This window comes from Cervus canadensis, chromosome 33 (genome assembly GCF_019320065.1).
Source record: "Cervus canadensis isolate Bull #8, Minnesota chromosome 33, ASM1932006v1, whole genome shotgun sequence".
Lineage (NCBI taxonomy): Eukaryota > Metazoa > Chordata > Mammalia > Artiodactyla > Cervidae > Cervus > Cervus canadensis.
This window is the reverse complement of record NC_057418.1, coordinates 4,371,946-4,393,852: the sequence shown is the minus strand read 5'-3', so window position 1 is coordinate 4,393,852 and position 21,907 is coordinate 4,371,946. Positions and strand designations below refer to the sequence as shown.

The 21,907-nt window shown below is 38.0% G+C and overlaps 1 protein-coding gene across 10 annotated transcripts in view; it reads right to left on the bottom strand.

The window, feature by feature from the left end:
• Positions 1–21,907, bottom strand: part of L3MBTL3 (L3MBTL histone methyl-lysine binding protein 3) — a 108,466-nt gene that overhangs the window by 51,032 nt on the left and 35,527 nt on the right. For all 10 annotated transcript variants that reach the window (XM_043457091.1, XM_043457092.1, XM_043457095.1 and 7 more), the window contains 7 exons: positions 20,885–20,976; positions 18,708–18,812; positions 17,224–17,359; positions 15,256–15,347; positions 12,666–12,817; positions 4,835–4,911; positions 713–798 (listed from right to left, as the gene is read on the bottom strand). In XM_043457091.1, coding sequence (XP_043313026.1) covers positions 713–798; positions 4,835–4,911; positions 12,666–12,817; positions 15,256–15,347; positions 17,224–17,359; positions 18,708–18,812; positions 20,885–20,976 — 740 coding nt within the window. The remainder of the gene's footprint in view (positions 1–712; positions 799–4,834; positions 4,912–12,665; positions 12,818–15,255; positions 15,348–17,223; positions 17,360–18,707; positions 18,813–20,884; positions 20,977–21,907) is intronic.

Genomic DNA, 21,907 nt, shown 5'->3' with positions numbered 1-21,907 from the left:
ACCACTGCAATATTGTAAAGTAATTAGCCTCCAACTAATAAAAACATGTGGAAAAAAAAAAAGGCAGACATACTAAACTGCAAAAAAAATAAATAAATAAATAAAGCAAGTTGTTTGAGATTTAAAAAAATTTTAAATACATTTCATTTTTGTATTCTTCCCTTGCACACAAATGAGGTTAACTCTGAACCTTAATGTGCAAGAAGCAATTACCTGGGTTAGAAAGACACTATAATCAAAACAGATGACCTTGTATTGCGGTTGTCAAATATGCTGATTTATAGCAATAACATTAAAAAAAAAAAAGAACAACATCTCAGCTTGCCATAAACAAACCCAAAGGAATAAAGAAATAAAATTTTCATTATAAAACAACAGATATCTTGTGCTATTTGGTCTTTCAGAATATCTAGCTGGAAAAACAGAAGTCTACTGTACAATTAACTCACTGCAAACCAATTCAAACATAATTATTTTCCAAGGAGACTTTAAAGTCCAAAATGGAAGTATTCTTTAGTTGGCAACAACAACCTCCCCCTTCCCGCCCCAGTAATCATTTTCCCTTTCAAAACTGTAAAAATTCAAAAACATCTTTGGTCTTCTGCTTCTCTCTCGTTCCTGTTTACCAATATTTTTTCTGTTTTTAAATTTCAATGACTGAACACTATTATGAACATAAATGAATCAAATATTGTAAAGTATAATATCTCACCACTTTGAAAGCTCTTGCAGGAGCAGGTAAAGAATTGGTTTCTTCTAAGTATTTATCCCAAGAAAAATGTTTCACATTTGGATAACCTAAGAATGAAAACAGTAAATCCTATCAGGTTTAACCAAAATGATAGTGACAACCACAAGCAGGCCTATAAAATTATGAGATATTGTTATCATTATAATGAAGAAAAGCATGCTCATATTACACAAAACAACTTTAAACTGATTACACATTTGGAACCACATGTAATAATGCAGTAGTTTTCATCTAGATCATGATTTCTCTATTAACTTTTAAATGAGAATATATATAATTTGCATTCTCAAGTTAAGATAGTCTTACAACACAAGATATACACAAACACACAAATATATATACCCTTTAATCTAGAAATTTTACTTCTATTAATTTAGGAAGAATCTCATATGTGTGTACAAAGAAAATGCATCACTTGTAAATGTGAAAATGTAAAAATCAGTTAAATGACCATCAATAAAGAAATGTACAAATATACACACACACACATATAAATATTGTAAATGTAAAACAGAAAGCATTTATTAAAAAGAATGAGGCAGGTTTATATATACACCAATATGTGAAATATTCCAGACAATCATATTATTAGGCCAAACAAATAAATTAAAATAAATCATGGAACAGTATTAATAGAATGTATAAAAACAACATCCTTCCTCCGTCTCACTCTCCTGTTTCCTCCGGAGTCCAAAGCCCCTTAGGGAGACACGAGGAGGAATTAGGGTTGGCTCAGTAGGGGAGGAAGCTGGCTACTTTATGTAGTGCTCTTTATGGCTACTTTATGTAGTCCTTACTTACTGATAAAGTAAGTAAATATACTGGAGAAAAGAGAAGCAAGATTTCTCACTGACTATAAATATGAAAAGTGAAAAACTAGAATGAATTCGGTGGTCTTAGATATGAACTGCAGCTAACGGTATACATTCATGGTTTTCAATATCTATAAATGGACATAGAAATAAACAAACTTTTATATATATTTACTTAACCATAGGTCCCCTGAAAGGCCAACAGCAGCATTAGTTCAGCAGCAGTGAGCACATCGAGTGTCCAGATCTTAGTGTCTACAAATCGTTCTCTACAAAAATAAACCACGGAGTCTGGGAGAAATGGGTGACGTCAAGGTTAGGTCAGGGAAAACACAAGATAAGCTCAGCTGTGCCAGAAAATAGGAAATTTCTCCAAAAAAATAATAAAAACATGTCAAAAGGACACAGAAACCAGTCTAAAGGGTTTCCCTCTGGCCAAATGTGAGAAAATCTGAACATGAAAATAAGTAATGTTAGTAATGGAATATAAGCCACTGATGATAATAGTATTGTTTGGGTCCATGTTGATATAAATAAAATGAATGCATAAATAGGAAGACGAGAAAGCTATTTTTTGCAGAAGAATGTCATCTAATTATGTACAACAAAAGACTGAATAAGAAAAATCACCATTTAGCAACTATCAGAATATTAATTCACACTAGAAATATCAACAGATGCTGAAACTAGGATGCGACACGGGACCGAAGTGCAGGATATTTATACAATGTCAAAGTGTCTTCTCAAGATCCTTAATAATTACAGACAAAAAACCCCCTACATCCATGGATAAGCCCGCTAACTACCATCTTGATCAATCACTGGTAAAAACCAACCAATGATGAGATAAACGGACCTCAAGTGACACAGGAGACGATCCAATGAGAACACAGCACTGCTTCTGTGATATTCCTGCCAAAACGCACACCGTGGGTCTAATTACCGGAAAGTACCCCTCATGTTCAAACTAAGGAACATTCTACAAAATGACTGATTTGTAATTCTTAAACATACGGAAGTTATAAAAGTCAAGGACAGCATATTGAAGGAGACCAGAGAAATATGACAACTGAGTAATATGCCATCATTTTGCTATAAATGACATCCTTGATACAACTGACAAAACATGGATGGGTCTCTGATTCAAGGTTATAAAAATGAGCTATTTACTGTTCTTACAACTTCTCTGTACATTTGAAAATGTTTCAAAATAAAAGTTTGAAAGAGTAAATATGCAAACATTTCCAAGCAGTCAACATTTTACAGTGCATTTTTAAGGTATATACCTTGCAGAATTTAAACTACATTAAAGCTGACTGTGCATGCATGCATGTATATGTGCGCTCAGTCCCCCAGTTGTGTCCAGCTCTTTGTGACCCCGTGGACTGCAACCCACCAGGCTCCTCTGTCCATGGGACTTCCCAGGCAAGAATACTGGAGTGGATTGCCATTTCCTCCTCCAGGGGATCTTCCCAACCCAGGGGTCGAACCTGCGTCTCTTACATTTCCTGCATTGACAGGTGGGTTCTTCACCACTGCGCCACCTGGGAAGCCCTGCATGTATGTGTACACAGAGGCAAAAAAGGTTTCTCTGCAAAGAGATAATAACCACCTTTTAAGCCATTAAGAGAGAGAACAGTTGTTATCTCTAATTTCACTCTAAACTCTTAAAAATAAGCACATCTAAATGGATAATTTGGTGATTCAAAAATAAAAATCATTTTAAAAGACATGAAGACTTTAATTTTGGAGAAAGAACAGTAGGTGTACAAAGGTTAAAAAGGAACATGAATGTGGAGTAGCTGGCAGGGCTGCTTACGAGACTGATCTACAACACAGAAGAGCAACCGCCTGGGGACACAGGGGACTAACATCCTTCTTTTCATAGAGAAGATGTGAGACACAAGCCAGCAATCTGCCCTTAGAGAAGAGGGTCCAGAGAAAGGGCATCTTGTTTGCCACGGATCCAAAGAGCAGAGTAACATCAGCATAGGCCTTGCACACCAGTCTTTATCTGGAATGTTTTTACTTTTGTTTTTTTAACTTTTTTAATTGGTGTGATAAAATATGTATCACACAAAATTTACACGTTTAACCATCTTTCATGTGTTACAGTTAGTGGTATCAATTATATTCACCCTGCCGTGTGTTTGGTAGTTTTTCACATGCAATTTTGTATTTTTTAATTTTGCCAAAAAGCTATATACTTTCTCTGCTACTGAATTATACAAGTCCATGAAAAGAGACAGAAGACTTGGTAATCTGCCTCACATCAGAAGTCAGTAATGATATCTCACACACCCCTTCCCAGGCTGTGAAGACATAGCCAGGAACCTGCTGTTCACTGGCCCTGTTAATTTAACAGATCCCTGCGTGCATGCTAAGTCACTTCAGTCTTGGCCAACTCTTTGCAACCCCATGGACTGTGGCCCACCAGGCTCCTCTGTCCAAGGAATTCTCCAGGCAAGAATACTGGAGTGGGTTGCCAATGATGACCAAAAGAATGATAAGGAAAAAAAAGAAAAGGATCAATATCAAATTGCAACGTCCAAAAGAATCTGTATAATATAATTCAGACGGTGACAGTGTCAGTCACGATTCACTGGCTCCTAATATTATGTAAATCCCAGAACCTAGGAGAGCCGAGTGGGGTCTTCCAGGCAGCAGCACATCTGAGCTACCAAACCATTTAATATCTCACTTTAACACTACATAGTTTATGCAAATATTCTTCAGCTTAGCTCTGTAAATCAGTAAAGAACAGGAGCTTTCATCCCTGAACATAGAAGAAAAGGCAGGAGGTAGAAGGGACTGGCCTTGCCCATCACAGGAACGGCTGGTCCCGAGTGAGTCAATGATCAGGCGCTGAGAAGCAGTAGGAAGGAACTAGGGACAAGCCTGAAAACAACACTAGCCGGCAGAACAGGATGAGACAAAGATTTGAAGCTCCAAGCTGAGTCTCTGTTGCTTACATGCTGAGGGCAACATCCACGCAACAGCTCTTAACATACCAAGGAGGCATCCTTTCCCCATGACAATGACAGTTTTCATTACTCACAGGCGTACCCACAAAAAGCCACATACATCGCAATGATGCTCTGTGTGAGCTGACCACCCTATTATTTCATACCAGCCATGCCATGGCATGTTAAATAGTGACACGCTCAAAAATCCACTGTCTAATGGTGAAGTCACAGAATGTTCTTCAGCACATAAAAGTAAACTCAAATTGACATAAATGACAAACAGCAGACACATAATCAACACAAACCTGGAGGAGTAATGAGGGTTCTTCGATGTTCTTTACACCAACCAACTGGATGAATGTGTGGACTAGAGGCTTCACACCTGTAAGGTATAGAAATTTAAAAATGGTAATTAGGAAAAATTCTCAAATACCAGTAAAAGTTAAAAAAAAAAAAAGTCAGTGATTGTGAACATTTTACACCAAGTTCTACCTTTTCACAATCTATCTTATTCGGGAAAACAGGGCTAAACCAAAGAATTTTTCACTCTTCCAACATATTAGCACCAACGAGATTTCTATTAGATACATAACATACAAAACTGACACCAGGCAAATAGCTTTTGTTCACACACAAGTGGTGTTATATTCTACAACTGCAAATACAGCAAATGTAAAGATAATGTCATTAAAATTCAGAATTTCCATTTAGGAAAATCATTTGGAAAAATAAACATGTATATAAATAGCACATACACAGGCAAGCTAAAATTATTTCAGTATTTCCAAGGACAAATATACAACAGCAGGAAGACCAATCACCCTCAAAAAGCAAACACGCTCTATTTCCCATTAGAATGGGAGAGACCAGGTATTAAGATGGGGTGTTTCTTTTCCTCATCTCTTCTCTTTGTCATCTTTACTTCAGTCAAGTATATGCTTTGCCAAGGCCCTTTACCAGTATGCACATCTGATTCCTTGCTCCTAATCAAACTTGTTCCATATAGTCCTCATCCCAAATGGCACCCCACTCCAGTACTCTTGCCTGGAAAATCCCATGGATGGAGGAGCCTTGTAGGCTGCAGTCCATGGGGTCGCTAAGAGTCAGACATGACTGAGCGACTTCGCTTTCACTTTTCACTTTCATGCATTGGAGAAGGAAATGGCAACCCACTCCAGTGTTCTTGCCTGGAGAATCCCAGGGACGGGGGAGCCTGGTGGGCTGCCATCTATGGGGTCGCACAGAGTCAGACACGACTGAAGTGACTTAGCAGCAGCAGCAACATGCAACACGCTTCATTCATTCATTCACTCACCCATTTATTGAAAGGTTGAGTGTCTATCATGTGCCAGACACTGGGAAAGGCACGAGTATACAGCAGCAAATGAAAGGTATACCAACTTTCAGCCTCTTAGAGCTCACAGTATAGTGGGAAAAGAGGAAATTAATTAACAAACAAAATGTATATGCTGGGGGCAAAACGCTATGCAAAGAATTAGAATAAAAATGTAGAGCATAACAGTGGTAAGATACTCCTTCAAAACACTTAGTCAGGATGACTTCTTAAATAAGATGACATCTGAAAAGGGGGAAGAGAGGACTGAGCCACTCAAATATATAAAGGAAAGCCTTCTATGCTGAGGGCATAGCAAGTACAGATGCCTTGTTAAGAGGAGATATCAAGCAGAACTGTGTCAGCAATGGACTGAGAAAAGCAGAGAACAGGAAATCAAGAGGGGCTGTTAGGCCACGGTAAGGTCTTAGAATCTTAAGAGTAAAATGATGTTTACTAGAACATTTTGTGAAAGGTTTTAGGCAGAAGAGTGACATAATCTGATTTATGTTTTAAAGTAATTATTCTGACTGCTTTGCAGATAATAAACCACATTTGGGAAGGAGACAAAAGGCTGCTGGCAGGTTTTTGCCAGCGTTGGTGAGGGTAACCTGAACCAGAGTGCTGGTGGTGAAGATAATAAGAAGTGATTGTATATTTAGGTCAATGTTCTAAAGGAAGAATCCACTGGATAAGCCGATAGATTTGAAGCAGAGTGGGAGTGAAGGGAAGTCCAGAACATTCCAAAGCTTTGGGCACGGCCACTAGAAGATGGATGTTACCATTTTTTGAGACAGGAAGACTGCAAGCACAGCCTGACATTCCAAACAGTGAAGGAAGAGATCTGATATTAACATGTTCAACAAGCAGGTAAAGAAGTAGATCATGAGCACAAAAATTTGGAATTTAAGGGCAAGATCAAGGCTAAAAACCCACATTTAGGAGTCATCAGCAACTAGGATGGTGTTTAAAGCCACGAGCAGAGATGTGACCATCCAGAAAATGAGTATAGAGGACAGAAAAGGGAAAAGGCGAAGAAGTCCAAGAAACAATGGTAAAGTAAGAGAGAGAGAGAGAGATGAAATCAACTGGGTCAAATGCTGCTGCTCGGTCAAAGAGGAGAAAAAGCAAGAGCTGATCACTGGATTTACCAACGTAAAGGTCACTGGCATACTTGACGAGAGCGGCTGCGGTGGAGCTGGGCATGGGAAAGGGCAAAAGCCTGAACAGAGTGGGTTTAGGAGAAAATGTTGGGAAATGAGCATAGCTAGCTCAGAAAACACATTTAAGGAGTTCTGTTTTAAAAAGAAGCAGAGCAATGAGACGTTAGATAGAAAAAAAGAAAGCTTTTTTTTTTTTAAAGCTGGGAAATATTTAGGGGATGCTGGGTGAGGCATATACGGAAATCTCAGTACACTTTAATGCCCAGTCCCCTCAGATGCATTGTTTTAAACTGCATAAGCAAAACTACAGATCTTGATTGTCCAGTTATACTATTCTTTCCCGGACAATCATTTGGCTATGGATCATTAGTAATGATGCAGCCTTTATTTTAGGGAAATTTTTATGTTATTCTAGGGAAGACTCTTAATGGCTCCTTAAAAATGAAAAAATAACAAGTATGTAATACTTCTTTTATTTTTTTTTCAACTTAAGGCAACTGTCAAGTACTTCTAATTATGTCAGATTCGTGATGATTAAAGTAAAAGCATCAGACACAATTCTGTTTATTGGATTTCTCCATAAATTACAAGTAAAGAAAACACTGCAGCATATTTTGACCACTTGTTCCTGTGCAGCCAGAATCTCATATAAGGTTTTAATATTCTTTAAATATTGGTCAAAGTCACCATTTAAAATAAACAAAGAAGCTGTCTCAATTATGAAAATAAACGTAGCCTCATTTTTATCTAGTTGACTTACAGCCCCTCTATAAACAAACAATACTTCCTTCAGAAATGGGAAGGCTGTGAAATTATTTGCTACTATTGAAACACAAGTCATCTCTTAGTCCCATCTAGTGTTCAAAAGCAGAAATGTAACCAAGAAGAAATACAATGAAGAACAACTAATGGTGAAATGTTTGGCCAATTGCTGCTCCCTGTGCCTTTCCTTACTTTTTTCAGGGTTTTTATGTGTATTGTTAAGAAAGTCCATTTCAAAACAATTTTTAAGTCCATTTCAAAAGTAAGTACAAATTATTTATGAAGGCTGCTAAGACCCAAATCAGACCTAGATTGGTAGATAATAATAGAAATAAGAATTCATGAAGAACCCACACTTGTCATATAAAGTGAGCAAACATTAAGACCCTCATTTTATGGAAACACTGAGAGGTTAGGTGATTTCAGGTTGAAGGAAAAGGGCCCTGATTTCATGTCACAGCCAAAAGCTAAACAAAACTAATGCGCACACACTGGGCTCCCCAGATCTCAGCAGAGTCAAACAAGAACATTTCAAGATGCTCACTTAAGGAACACATCAAAGTCTTCATTTCAAGCAATAATGGTTTAGATTCCTTGAAGAAATGCAGCACACTTGGTCTCTCCCACTCCCTAAATCCAGCATATGGTGACTGCCAATTTCCTTCCTGGTGCCTACTTTCTCAGCTCCCACTCTGCGCTAACTCTTCAGGGCGTCCATGACTCTGTTTTACCAAGCCCCAGACCTCATCCCACCGAGTCATCTCGTTCTCCTTTTCATCCTTAATTCATTTCCAAGCCCATTCCCTACAGAGGCTGTTTTCAATATTCATAATTCGCTTCAAGCATAAAACCTGATTTTCACTAACAAGGTGACTACCAGGAAGAGACAAAGGGGGGCCCTCTCGTCACCCCAACATCAGTGTTCCTTTCCTGTCTTCATTCTCTCCACAATGAGACAGAAGAAAGCTCGTTTCTCCCCAAGGCTAGCCCTGCCCCTACGGGACCGGGGTCCTCAAGTATCCAGCCTCATGTCTCCACTCTCCCTCAACAGCGGCTTCTTTCCTTCAGCCTAAATCCAGCTCAACACCTGAGGGGCTTACTCCCTCTGAGACAATAACCCACTTCCACCTTCAGGGCTAAACTTCTCTGCCGACGTGCCTTACAGACATCTCTTTCGGTCAGTTCAGTTCAGTCGCTCAGTCGTGTCCAACTCTTTTTTGCAACCCCGTGGACTGCAGCACCCCAGCTTCCCTGTCCATCACCAGCTCCCGGAGTTTGCTCAAACTCATGTCTGTCAACTCGGTGATGCCATCCAACCATCTCATCCTCTGTCATCCCCTTCTCCTCCTGCCTTCAATCTTTCCCAGCATCACAGTCTTTTCCAAAGAGTCAGTTCTACGCATAACGACCATCTCTTAAATATTTTGCAAACGGGTATCTGTTCCTGAAATTCTGACTTTAATCCTCACAACATCTTGCGAGATACGGACTATTAACCCTTTTTGCAAACGGGGCACCTAAAGCTTAGAAGGATTAAGTCACTTACTGAATACCACGGCTGCCACACCCCAAACATATCCCTGTTTGCCCCATGGACTTAAACATAAGTAAGTGCTTTCCTTGGCCAGGAATATTTCATCCCAACTTCTAAGTACTAGCTCCTATCATTCTTTATGAGCCAGTTCAAATTCCATGTCCCCAGGAAGATCCTTCTGAGAAACCTCCAGTGAGTCAGTCAGTCCTTCCTTCCATGGGCCACGCAAGACAGCAAGCAGCTGGTTTTGATAAGTAAGCACTAACCACCACGCACTCTGCAGCCAAGACAGAGGTGAGTTTCTCTCTGTTCCCAGACGCGGAGCCTCTCAAGACTGAAGTGCAGGGGTCCCTAGGTCCCGTCATCTCTGTGGCTCACCACCACCATCAAGGGGTGTTTCTCAAATATAATGGTTGATGACACACACACTGTTCTGAGAAACTGACAACATGATGCAAACTTTTCAACATTATTTGGGGAGACACATAAAATTACTATTCCTCTTAATGTATACTACTAGTAAACACCAGTATACAACTACTAGTAACAAAAGCAGAGAGAAAACCCAGAGGTAAACCAATTTTTATTCTAATATACGTATACTATTTGCTCTCATTAAAAACTACTACAACCCTACATAAATTTAAATCCCACATTGCATTTCTCTTTGAAAGGAAGAAATGTTTTACTGCAATTAAACATGAAGTATCGCAAATACGTGTGTGTGTGTGTGAGAGTGCATGCATGCACATGCGCATTTAAGCACAATTTCAAATTCGCACTAAGGTAAAAAGAGATAAGATCACTGCCCAATTCAAAGGGAAAAAAAAATCTCATTTTCAAACTATTTTAAATTGGGAAAGCAATCCAATTTGTAACCTCAATTACATACCTAAGTAACTAATTTATGCAGATAAAGACCATTCCAAAATTCAAAGATCAAAGAACATAATATTTAATAAGGTTGGAGAAATTCCAGTGCACTTAAGTAATTTTCAATATGCCTTAATTGCATATCGAGGAAGAGAACACACGGTTATTCTTTTTCTGACAATTAACAAAATGTAACTTCAATAGTTAGAAGTATAAGTCTATCCTCAAAGTACATTCCATTCTAAAAATAATTTGGTTGGGCTCATACGAGAGCAAAATCATTGCTGAAAGAGATCAATTTTTCCCCCTGCTTTTTCTAATAAGAAACCAGGATGCTTCCTATTTCCTAGGCATTTGGCATCAAAGAAAAATGTAATACATTCTGCTAGACTTTCTCATTACTTTTTTTTTCCCCAGAAGAATGAATGCTTTTAAAAGAAATACATATTATGACAAATAAGGAACCTACACTTTTAAAAGCTATAATACTTATAGGATCACAAAAATAACTGAAACATTCACCCACTGTGTTTAAATCAGGCAAAAGCTGTTTTTAAAAAATTCTCCCTGAAGCAATCAGAACTTTAAAAGCAAAAAGCTCTCATTTCAACAGATTATAATAAATAATTATTAATTATTAATAATTATAATAATAATTATAAATAATTAATAATTATTAATAAAAGGACTGGATCCCAATTGTCATGTTAGTACTGCCTTCAACACAGTACATCAAACACAGGAGGGAGGGAAATATGTTCCACCCAGGACAGATTCCAATATCTCTAAATTCACAGTTTTCTCATCTACTCACTCATTCAAGACAGGTATGGATAATTTTAAATGAAACAAAAACCACCAGTTTGCAGAAAATATGAGAAAGAGAAGAACACGGTAAGCAATACAATGAGGATTCAATCAGCAAATCCAGGCCGTGGGACAGTCAACAGGACAAACAACCTGGTTTCTTAAGCAAAAGTTAGAGGGGGAAGAAAAGGATGAAGGAATAGGAAACTATAAATTAAAAGAGATCAAGAGAAACATCAAAGCAATCATAAAATGCGCACCCTATTTGGACCAAAAGCTAATAAACCAAGACAGTTGGGGGATAATGTTTTAGTCTGTTAGTGACATGATGCTATTTAGATATATTTGAAAAAAGAAAAAAAGTTCTACCTTTAGAAGAGACATATTCAGACATGAAATGTTATGGAATCTGGAAATCTACTTCAAAACAGTCCTGGAGTTGGGATTTTAGAGCAGAAAAACACCGGAAACAAGACTGGTGTGTATTGATAACTGCTGGCAGTAGGCAATGCCTGCAGGAGGTCACTCTACTGTTCTAAATTTGTATACACCTGAAATGGTTTGTATTTCAGTAATAAATTTGATTGCAAACTGAATAAAAAGATATCCTATGAGGAAAATAATGCTTTGCAGAAAAAAGCTGGGTAAAACTTACTATAATATTCAAAAGTACTTGATTCTATGTGATGTGATCATGGAACTACTTTAAAAAATTCTGTGAAAACCATAGGTAAAATCTAATTCAGATTTTTATAATTCATCTTTTAAAAGTCTAAACAGCAAATGGCTTTCAAAGTCTCTCCTGTTTTAAAACAACGCAAGTTAAAACTGATGACTGTGTAAGAATCCAATCCGAGAAGTAATGGAAATTATTAATGGCTCTACTGAATATTTAGCTATACACACACTAAAAAGGTCAGGAAACAAGTTTTCCTAAAACTGAGCTACATTTATATAAATTAACATCCATTTGCTACTGCAACATTAGCCATATTTTATAAAGATAATTGTCACTTTTCAATGGAAGTATTGTCCAGAAGGAACTAAACCATGAAGAAATGCCTTTCACCAGCAAACTACAGTTTCATTAGTGAACATGAATTAGGTATGAAAAATCATTATTTCAACTGCCTAATCAAAATCTTATGGCTTTACTATAATCTTTTCATGATCATATAATTTTATAATTATGTTGTTCCTACCACTTTATGTATAATATAGCCAAAACCCTTAAGGGTTAAAAAAATATTCCTCAATTAATAATTTGTATTGTCATTATAAAGAGTAAAATTAGCTACTGTGCATGAAAATATGAAAGAAAGATTAAAACATTTTCCTAAGAAATGAGAGAAGACACGCCAGATGAGGGGGGAAGTGTGAGGCTGTGTGTGTACTCATGTGTGAGTGTCTCTTGGGAGTGCGGTACGAATTGTGCTTACATGGGAGGTAGTCAACTAAAATACAAATCACGAAGTAGAACTAAAGGATGTTATTTAAAAACACGTGCCATGTGGAACAAGTAAAAAGTTAAAAATCTGAAATGAGAAAGAGCAGGACAGAATACTGTTATTTGTGTTATCGGCTTTGCATTATTACTGGTTTTAAATAAGTACTTGAATAAACATCAGTTAGAAAATGCACAGAGCAATGAAAAAATGTCTCACCAATAGTCATAGCTCTCATCCCAGTTGTCAAAATGTACAAGGAAGCGATTGTCCACCATATCTGTTACCGTAGCAACACAGATGAATGCAGGGTTCTTTTTGTCTACAGCTTCAAGCTTCATTCCAACTCGAAAGCCTGATGGGATCACTGTCTATGAAATATACAGATTTAATTAGGGACAAGCACACACTTAACAGCAAGGACCTGTACCCTCTCTGCACCCCTGCTTGAAATCCTGGCATCCATCAGCTGTATTCACATTATTTAAAAATCATGGACCAGTTTTGCAGCAGAGTTGCTTTCCAAGAAGCGGCAATATGAAAGATGCCCCATTGCTACATCCAATTAATTATCTGGACCTTTAAAGCTAACACACCCACAACCTTGAAAAGTTTACTTAATATGTGTCTTGGTACTTTAGATGACTATGCTAGTTAGCAAGTTTTATGTACTGTATAGACTTTCAGTTTCTCTCTTCCTTTATTACAGACTTAACAATGAAAATTATTTCACACAAAATACGCACATAATCAAGTTAAAAATGGGTGTAAGTCAGTACAAATTCACTCCCACTTCTGAAAAACCTTTTGAAAGGGTATACTCTACTAAAAGTAGGCCATCTTCCTATATGAAATGCTGGAAATTATTACAACTTTGATTCAACAATACAGATGTTATTCACCATAGCACCCAAAGAGCTGGCTGTTAATACATAGAGCCATTCAAAATAGCTTGTAATATAAGGAAATGCACAGATTATTGGCCATCTGGGACATGAAATGAAAAACAATAAAAATTCAGTCAGACTCAGTACTTGAAATGCTGTGGATGTAAACATTCCTCACAATATTTCATGAAGAAAAATATCCTAACCTCAGAGAAGTACTTGGATATCAGCAGTATCAATCACAACACACTACATGTCATTTCTGCCCTTCAGAAAAATATCTTTCTGTCCAGATTGAACATATAGACACTCTTCTCATTACTTTAAGCAAAATAAATGCTCTCTTTTTACTATAATTATACAGCTATCATTACAAAAATGCGGACAGGCATGTATCTGAATATGTCAAGAGTGAAGTCCTGTCTGAGTTGAAGGATCAGGCACTAATGCTACACAGATACTGTTACTATATATTTAAGCCCTGGACTTCTGTATCAGACCATAAGTACTTGAGTATTCTGAGGTAGAGAAATCCAGAAATACAAAAATTAATTACATACCAAACACATGGCCCAAGATTCAGTTTTGTGCTAGCAATGCACAGAATTTAAGATGATGGTCAGTGGCTCAAATACCTGCCTGAACTCATCATCAGAGAACCAGACAAGGATTAGGAAACTTGGAGCCGTGACAGCAAGCCGGTCGCTGAGTTTTCCACCTGACTGGCCTCCCTCATCTTGAAGGAGAATGCCGATTGACTATGCAGCATGTACATCTCAGCAATTAAGCTATCTTCTCAATTAAGATATTTAAAAATAATAATCTGGCTCATTATCTCTATTAATTACCTAAATGCATGCACATGCACACACACCCGCTCCAGTTCTCTAACTCAAGCTGGCCTATGTTTAATTTGATTAGAAAGTTTCAGCCATGAGACTTGTTGCCCTCAAAACACCTGGATGATGTCATTTCCCAAGGAGAGAGCATGCGGGGTAGGTGAGAAGGGTTTCTCTTCCTGATATCTGGAGGGAATCCCTAGTCTAACATGACAGCCTGTCTCCAGACTCTCACCCACTGTCGTCTAACTGGGGAATTTGGAAGGAGGAAGTGGTCACACCGTTAAGCTGGCCTACAGGGCATATAGTTTCCACTCTGCTCCTTAGGCGCAAGCTGTGTCCTGCAAGATGGTAGTCTGCCCTGGTCCAGTGCCGATGGGCTAGACTGGTGAGGTTGGAAGGGCCAGTAAATCTCTTAACTCCAGGGCTCAGAATCAAGAGACTCATTTGTCAGCAGATATGGGCCACACATAGACTCCATCTGAGCTCTCATCAACTGTAAAGGCGGGATTCTGGCTTCCCACCTGCTTGTCCTCTATTCTTTACAATTAGATCAGAAGTTGATCAGGATAGAACATTGTAACATAGCAGGCCTCCTCAGAGATGCCCATAGTTTAAGAACTAGAAAATACAAACACATCCGGACTGTGCTTCCGTTAACACTGCAAAACAGAGACAGAAGCTGGAGAGAAGGCTTAAATGACAGTCTCTAGCATGCAAATTCAAATAGGGTTACATTCATCTCACTATGGGAATCCTATCTGAACAGCACTCCTAAAATCAAGTGACCATAACCATAAAATGTCCGTCAATTTAATTTGCTTAGGCACCTTAACTGTAAAGTATACCTAGGTTTGATACTATATTGCCTTTTACTGTTTAATTTTAAAAAATGACAGCCATGATATAGTTAAAAATAGATATTTATTCATGATAATTTTTAGTTAATTTTAAAGCTTAAGAGCACCTTATTTACCAAAGCAATAACATTTATTATAGTTTCTTGTTATCACTTGTAATTTATCCAAGGGAACACTCAAAAGCCACTCCCTGTGAAAGAAAAAGTATCTTGGAGGTACTTACTATATTCTGATTTTCAAACAATGACTTGGGAGCAGCCTGAGCTTTGCATGTCTTGAGATAGGTCTGCCAATTAAATTCTTCTTCTTTATATCCTAGGTCCACACATATAAAGAAACAGTAAAATACCAAAATATTTCATACTTAGCTTTCCATTCTTACTTTTTATCTGTAAGTTCAAAATCAAGCCATCAGTGACTTTTTTAAATGGATAGTATTTAACTCATAATTAGTATCTAAGGATTTTCATACACAGGGTATTTATTTCCAACTAATTGTATTATTTTCTCAATTCCAAATGAATGGTAATGGATGAAAGGAAAAGGTATGAGGAAGCAAATACACATTGTCCTCAGATGGACTTCTTTTCATTACCAGACCATTTCTATCAGTATTTAGGTAGAATTCATTAGCAGTGAGCTACAGTAGTTGAGTTCTCTGTTTTTCCCTCACTCATTCTATTTTAGGAGACTAACTTGTAGGAACAGCGGGAAGCTGGAAAAAATGGTACTACAAGAGATAAAATCTTTCTGGCCTGTCACCAGAAGAATGACAATTCAAGATTCATGAAGTGAGCATGTTGGCCAGCTATAATAATGGAAATGTCCTTTCCTTAGTTTTCACTATTTCATGTTCAACACTGGTAAAGCCAACATTTCCTTTAAAAAGGAAATTGGGCATTTAATTTTATCTACTCAGGTTCTCTTTTCTACTTCCATCAAAGTCCAGAAGGTGGTGTGAAAACAAAAACAATTCCTCACATATGAGGCCAATTTATATAAAGGCTTACAGATTTTCTTTTTCATCCTTCTTTTCTCTAGGTGTTTTTATTCAATCCTTCAGTTATCTGAAAATACCATTCTGCTATTAATTTTTCACTTAAAACCAAAAGATGGCTTGTCCATTAACACCCAATAACCCACCTTCCCCCAGCTAAAAAAAAAAAAAAACTCAATAATCCTGATGTAGTAGCCAGTGAAGTTGCTCAGCTGCATCCAACTCTTTGCGATCCCATAGACTGGAGCCTGCTAGGCTCCTCCATCCATGGAATTTTCCAGGCAAGAGTGCTGGAGTGGGTTGCCATTTCCTTCTCCAGGGGATCTTCCCAACCCAAGGATCAAACCCAGGTCTCCCGCATTTCAGGCAGACACTTTACCATCTAAGCCACCAGGGAAGCCCCAATAATTCTGAGACAGACCAAAAATATCAGACTGGTAACCTGGTTCTTTCATATCAAGCAAACAATACTGAACGCAACATGAAAAGAAAGGAAGTAAGATATTATTAAATACCCTAGGGATGGACTGAAAAAGATACAATCTGTTATTCTTGGCTCTTTCGTAAACATGAAATAGGCAAAATCATTGGCAGACTGCAATATAAAAATTTAATAATAAAAGAGTAACCACTATCAGTTCAGCCCTCACCCAAACTGCTTTTCAGTGTTACAGTCTCCTTTCCAATCTCTTAAATATTAAGATAAGTTCAAAGCATAATTTCTCAAGGTTTTTTACTTACTGAAATGTCAGTAAACACACTTAGTTATGTAAACAGATTATAAATAATTTTGCAATCAGTTATTTCAAGACAGTATGCTTGTATGTGTTGTGTGTGTGTGTGTGTGTGTGTGTGTGTGTGTGTGTATGAGATAGAAATTTGTAGCTAAAATCTATAGTCAAGGTATCAAACAAATGTTATGTGACATGCAAATAAGTACATGGACATAGTTTATTCTCTTAAGTAGGGTTCTATTTTTTAAATTTCTTTCACTTTAGGAAACATCTTTCATCATGAACAATAAGCTTAAACTTGGGCCCACCTGATTAATAAACATTTCTCATCATGAACAATAAGCTTAAATTTCGGCCCACCTGAATAACCACAAAGTCAGAATTCTCAAAAATCTAAATTACAATATAAGAAAGTAAGTGTTTTCAGAATATAAAATATGAAATTAAAAAGTGACAATACCTTTTGGAGGATGGAGTTTATGGCCAGTTTTCTCACACCACCCAACTGGGTGGATATCCAGAGCATCGGCATTTACCCAGAAGTCGTAACAGTCAGAGTACCCATCAAAGTGCAGCTTTATCCTGTATCCACAAACCTGTAATAGGCAAAGAACAGAATATTTGTGCCCATGTATAAAAATAAATTAACATGGACCTCAAGTATGATATGGATTATATTAAAGCACCATTGTTAACAGCCACAAAAACAAGTGAACAAATAACAAAATCTAAAGGCAAACGTTATTTCTTTGGGAAGAGCTGAGCTAGGGGTTCCGGCCTCATCCCTAGCTCCATTAGAAGCACAGGGATCTGGGTGAAGAATAATTCTCCACGTAGACAAGTCCCCCTCTTTATCCCCTGCGTTGTACACGCGCAGGGCGCAGAGCTCCCGCAGGGCCCAGCGTGGGTGCCCTATCGTGTACTGGCTCAGGGCTGGCTCTTCGTCCTTTACAAAGCTCCACACAGCAATATCTGGCCAGACACGTGCAGACACGGGGAGCAGGCAACAGTCTCCTTCCCACCAGCAGCAGAGCCGGGAGAAAGAAGAGCCTCCCCAGTTCATACTTAGATGAAACAGGATCCCTGGAACGTGGTGAGGACTCACTCCATGTAACTCATGCCCAACACTGAGGTCACACATCTGCTTAAATGAGGGCGGCACTTGGGGGAGTTCTAAGTTAAAAAGTCACGTGGGTCTATGGAGCCTCTGCCAGGTCACGCTTGGCACTAGGCTGGCAAAAGTTCAGCCTCTCAATCTTCTTCCCATTAGCACAGCAGATGGGTATAAGACCACTTATAAACAAAGAACTTATAAACTTTCTTATAAACAAAGAATGTATAAACTTTCTTATAAACAAAGGACAAACTTCTTATAAGAACACTAAGTCACTGAAGGAAAACCATAAGCAAAACTAATACACAAGATCATCTGATTCTTTGAGGAAAGTTTTAAAAGATACCTCCCCCAACTCAAGGGAGAAAACAAGGAGTCAAGCACATAAACGGAAAAAAAAGTTCTAAAGAGTCCTCAGTAATATATTATAGTAAGATACACATAATTGACTTGGACATTTTTTCCTGAAAAACTTCAGAGATACCTTGAAATACTAAAAATAATGCAAATATCTGTTGGTCTGTCTCTTATGTTAAGGAGCATGGTATGGCAAAGGCTATGGTGTCAAATGAACCAGGGTCAAATCGTGGTTCCACTGCTTTGAAGCTGTGTGACCTTGTATACCTCACTTAACCTCTCTGAGCCTCAGTCCCTTCATCTATAGAACAGGGAAGAAAAAGGGCTCTTGCAGAGATTAAATGAGGGAGTTTACAAAACATTAAGTACTGTGCCTGGCATAAAGGAAGTGTTCAACAAATGGCATCTTTCCCCATTATTAAAACCCTATAGTCACTATTTTATTTTAAAAACAAAGATGAGGCAAAGCTTACCTCCGCCACAGTGAGGACGCAGTACACAGACTGATGTTCAGGGTCCACGCCTTCTAGTTTCATGCCAACTTTAAACCCATTTTTGTTATATGGAAAAGACTGATACTAAAATGTAAAACGACAGCAGTTTTAGTGAGTGATAGTCATTCTTAAGACTATATAACCAAATCACAAACAGCTCCTGAAAATGCAGGGAAAAAAAAAAATGGATCACCGAATCATCTCATGTGAAAACGGACAGCGCAAAGAGGTGACAGAAAAGGAAATTCAAATGCTTTACATATTCGAAAAGATGATCAACCTCCCCCATAAGAGTCATACAAAGTAAAATTACAGTAAAATAGATTCCACCTATCAGACTGATAAAGATCAAAAAGTTTGGTTACAGTACACTAGCAAAGCTCTAGGGAAAGAGATGTATAAATACATTGCTAATAGGGATATAAGTTTGTACAATCTCTAGCAATCTCCTGAGATCTATAAAAAAGAACATTCTCTCTGACTCAGCAATTTTAATCCTAGGAAATTACCCAACAGAGTTAGCCACATATATGCAAAATGAACAATGTATGAGGCTATTCACTAAAGCATTTACTTAGCAAAAGACTCATGTATATATATTATATATTCCACATAGTGAACAAGGAAATGACAACCCACTTCAATATTTTTGCCTGGAAAATTCCATGGACAAAGGAGCCTGGCGGGCTACAGGCTATGATGTTGCAAAGAGTCGGACACGACTGAGCGTGCTCGCAGCCCACATATACATACAGTATTTCATCTTATGTCTGTCTCATAATAACTTAAGCTGGTCTCTACTGCCTGACACATGTGTGTGTGTAACACTCATGCGATATATATATGACATACATATATGACATTTATGTCAACCACAGTATGGACCAGTTTATATTATTATGGAACAAACATAAGATGAAATACTGTGTGTGAGTATAAAAGACTGATGAAGTGGGTAAATGAGCTGAGATGGAATAATCTCCAAACTCAGACAAAAAAGCAAAGTTCAAAACAGTATGTGACATATGTCATCATGTGGTTTAAGGCAGGGGGAAGATTTGCCTATATATTGCTTATATGTACATGTAATTTTCTTATAGCACTTTCATATTATGAATCATATGAATGTACCGCTGATTCAAATAATTAACTGTATTTAAACTGTTTAAAGTGCAAAAAAGTGTATTATGCAAAGGACCAAAGTTGTGAAAAATAATTATACGGAACAAGTCATATGCAATTGCTATTATATCTGAATTAAATAGTCTTAATGTAAATGTAATCATCCCAACATTTACTATTCACCACTTTTCAAAAAAAATTGTTATTGAATATTCACCACTTCTCAGAAATGGTGTGTTAATATGTATGTAACAAAGTATTGATGGCAGATTTATTATATACCATGTGACATATAATTAAATCATTTAAATCAAGGGTCAGTGAACTACGATCTCTGGGACACAACCAGCTGACCACTGTTTTTGTCAATTAAATTTTACTGGAATATCAGCCATGTTCATTCATTTATACATTGCCTGTGGCTGCTTTCATTACAAGAACAGAGTTAAGCTGTTACAAATGAGACCATATACCCATAAAGCCTACAAGATTTTCTCCTGCCCTTTATGGAAAAAGTTCGCTGATCCCTGGTTTAGCCCAGTGACAGCAGTTCCTACTCAGAACTACTTTTACTGATCTTAACTCACTTCTGATAAAATACTTTTACTAGAGTTACTATAACAATCTGTTTTTGATGTTCTGTTCTATCATGCAAACCTTACTAACTCATTTTTATTCTCCCAAAGTCACAACATTTTATGCTAGTTTTCCTTTATCTACTAGTTTTTCAGTAGTAATAGACGCATCCTTCTTCAGACCAATGCATGAAAGCCTAACATGTTGACAGAAAACAGCATCTGTGTGTATGCGTGTATTTGTATGTGTGCTGTGTGCCCATGCATGTGGCCCTTAGGTATGCATATATGATGACAATTACCCTTAGAGGTCCCCCTCCACACATGAAAAACAGTGTGTTTGAAAAATTATCCCAAGTCACATTTCCTAGACAGGTAGTAGAAACAGCAATACTAATTCCAGACCAGCATTGCAGCCCCTTTGCCCTCACGCACAATGCCTTCTAGAAGGGTCTGTACCTCCTTGAACAGCTTTGCCGGCACGGCCACAGCCTTCTCCTCTTCCAGGTAGGAGGCCCAGCACCACGCCTTCTTCCCTTTAGGAGGCAAACCTGGAAGGCAAGCGAGACCTGATAGAACTTCCAAAGCTAGGAAATCAGAGCGGCACACCTACTGTGAACTCTCGCTTCCCCAGCTACCCCCGGGCCTGGCTCTTCTCTTACTTCCACGGCTGAGATTTCTCAGTTTCTTTTCCTGACTCCTCTTCCGAAGCAATGAGAGCTAAAAAGTAAACTATGCGTATATCCAGGAATGAGTGCAGAAGAAAGGAACAGAAGAACTTAGAGTACTTTTAAGAACTTAAAGTACTTTACTTAAAGTAAATGATGGAGACGGAGGAGGAATCCAAGATAGACCAGAATCATGGAAGCTCAGCAAGTGAGAGTGTCTAGAAGCAGGATGCTCCAAAGTTTCTTCCTAATGAATCGAGAAGCTAAGAACTGAGAAAAGGTCAGTGCACAGAGTAACTTTGGTACTGGCTGCTAACTTGGAGAAAGAGGGGAAAAAAAAAAATCAATGCACCCAAGGCCAAATTTTAAGTTGCAAAAGAACACATAAATGATAAAGATACGGAGTCTACAGCAATTTTATTTGGGGTTAATTTAACAAAAAAAATGAAAATGAAGAAGGGATATATAATGTTAGGCTTGATGGGCTTTAAAATTGAGGGAAAGATATTTGCAGATGAACTTAGAACAGGCAATGACAAAGTTCATGAAGAGGAAGAAAACGGAAGACATAAGAGAGGGAAATGACTGAAGCAACAAGGCCGCTGAAGGGCCAGAGCCCCGAGAGAGGAAATGAAGGGGAAGGGACAGAAAGGACAAAGACATTTTTGAGGCAGAGTGCAGAGTAACTGAGAATTTACTTCCTTTAATGTCAGTGAGGAAATACAGAAGGCCATCCAAATGTAAAAGTGACGCTGTGTGCCTGATGCAGGTAGAAACATCTCAAAGTGTTTTTAAGCGACAAACAAGGAGGAGC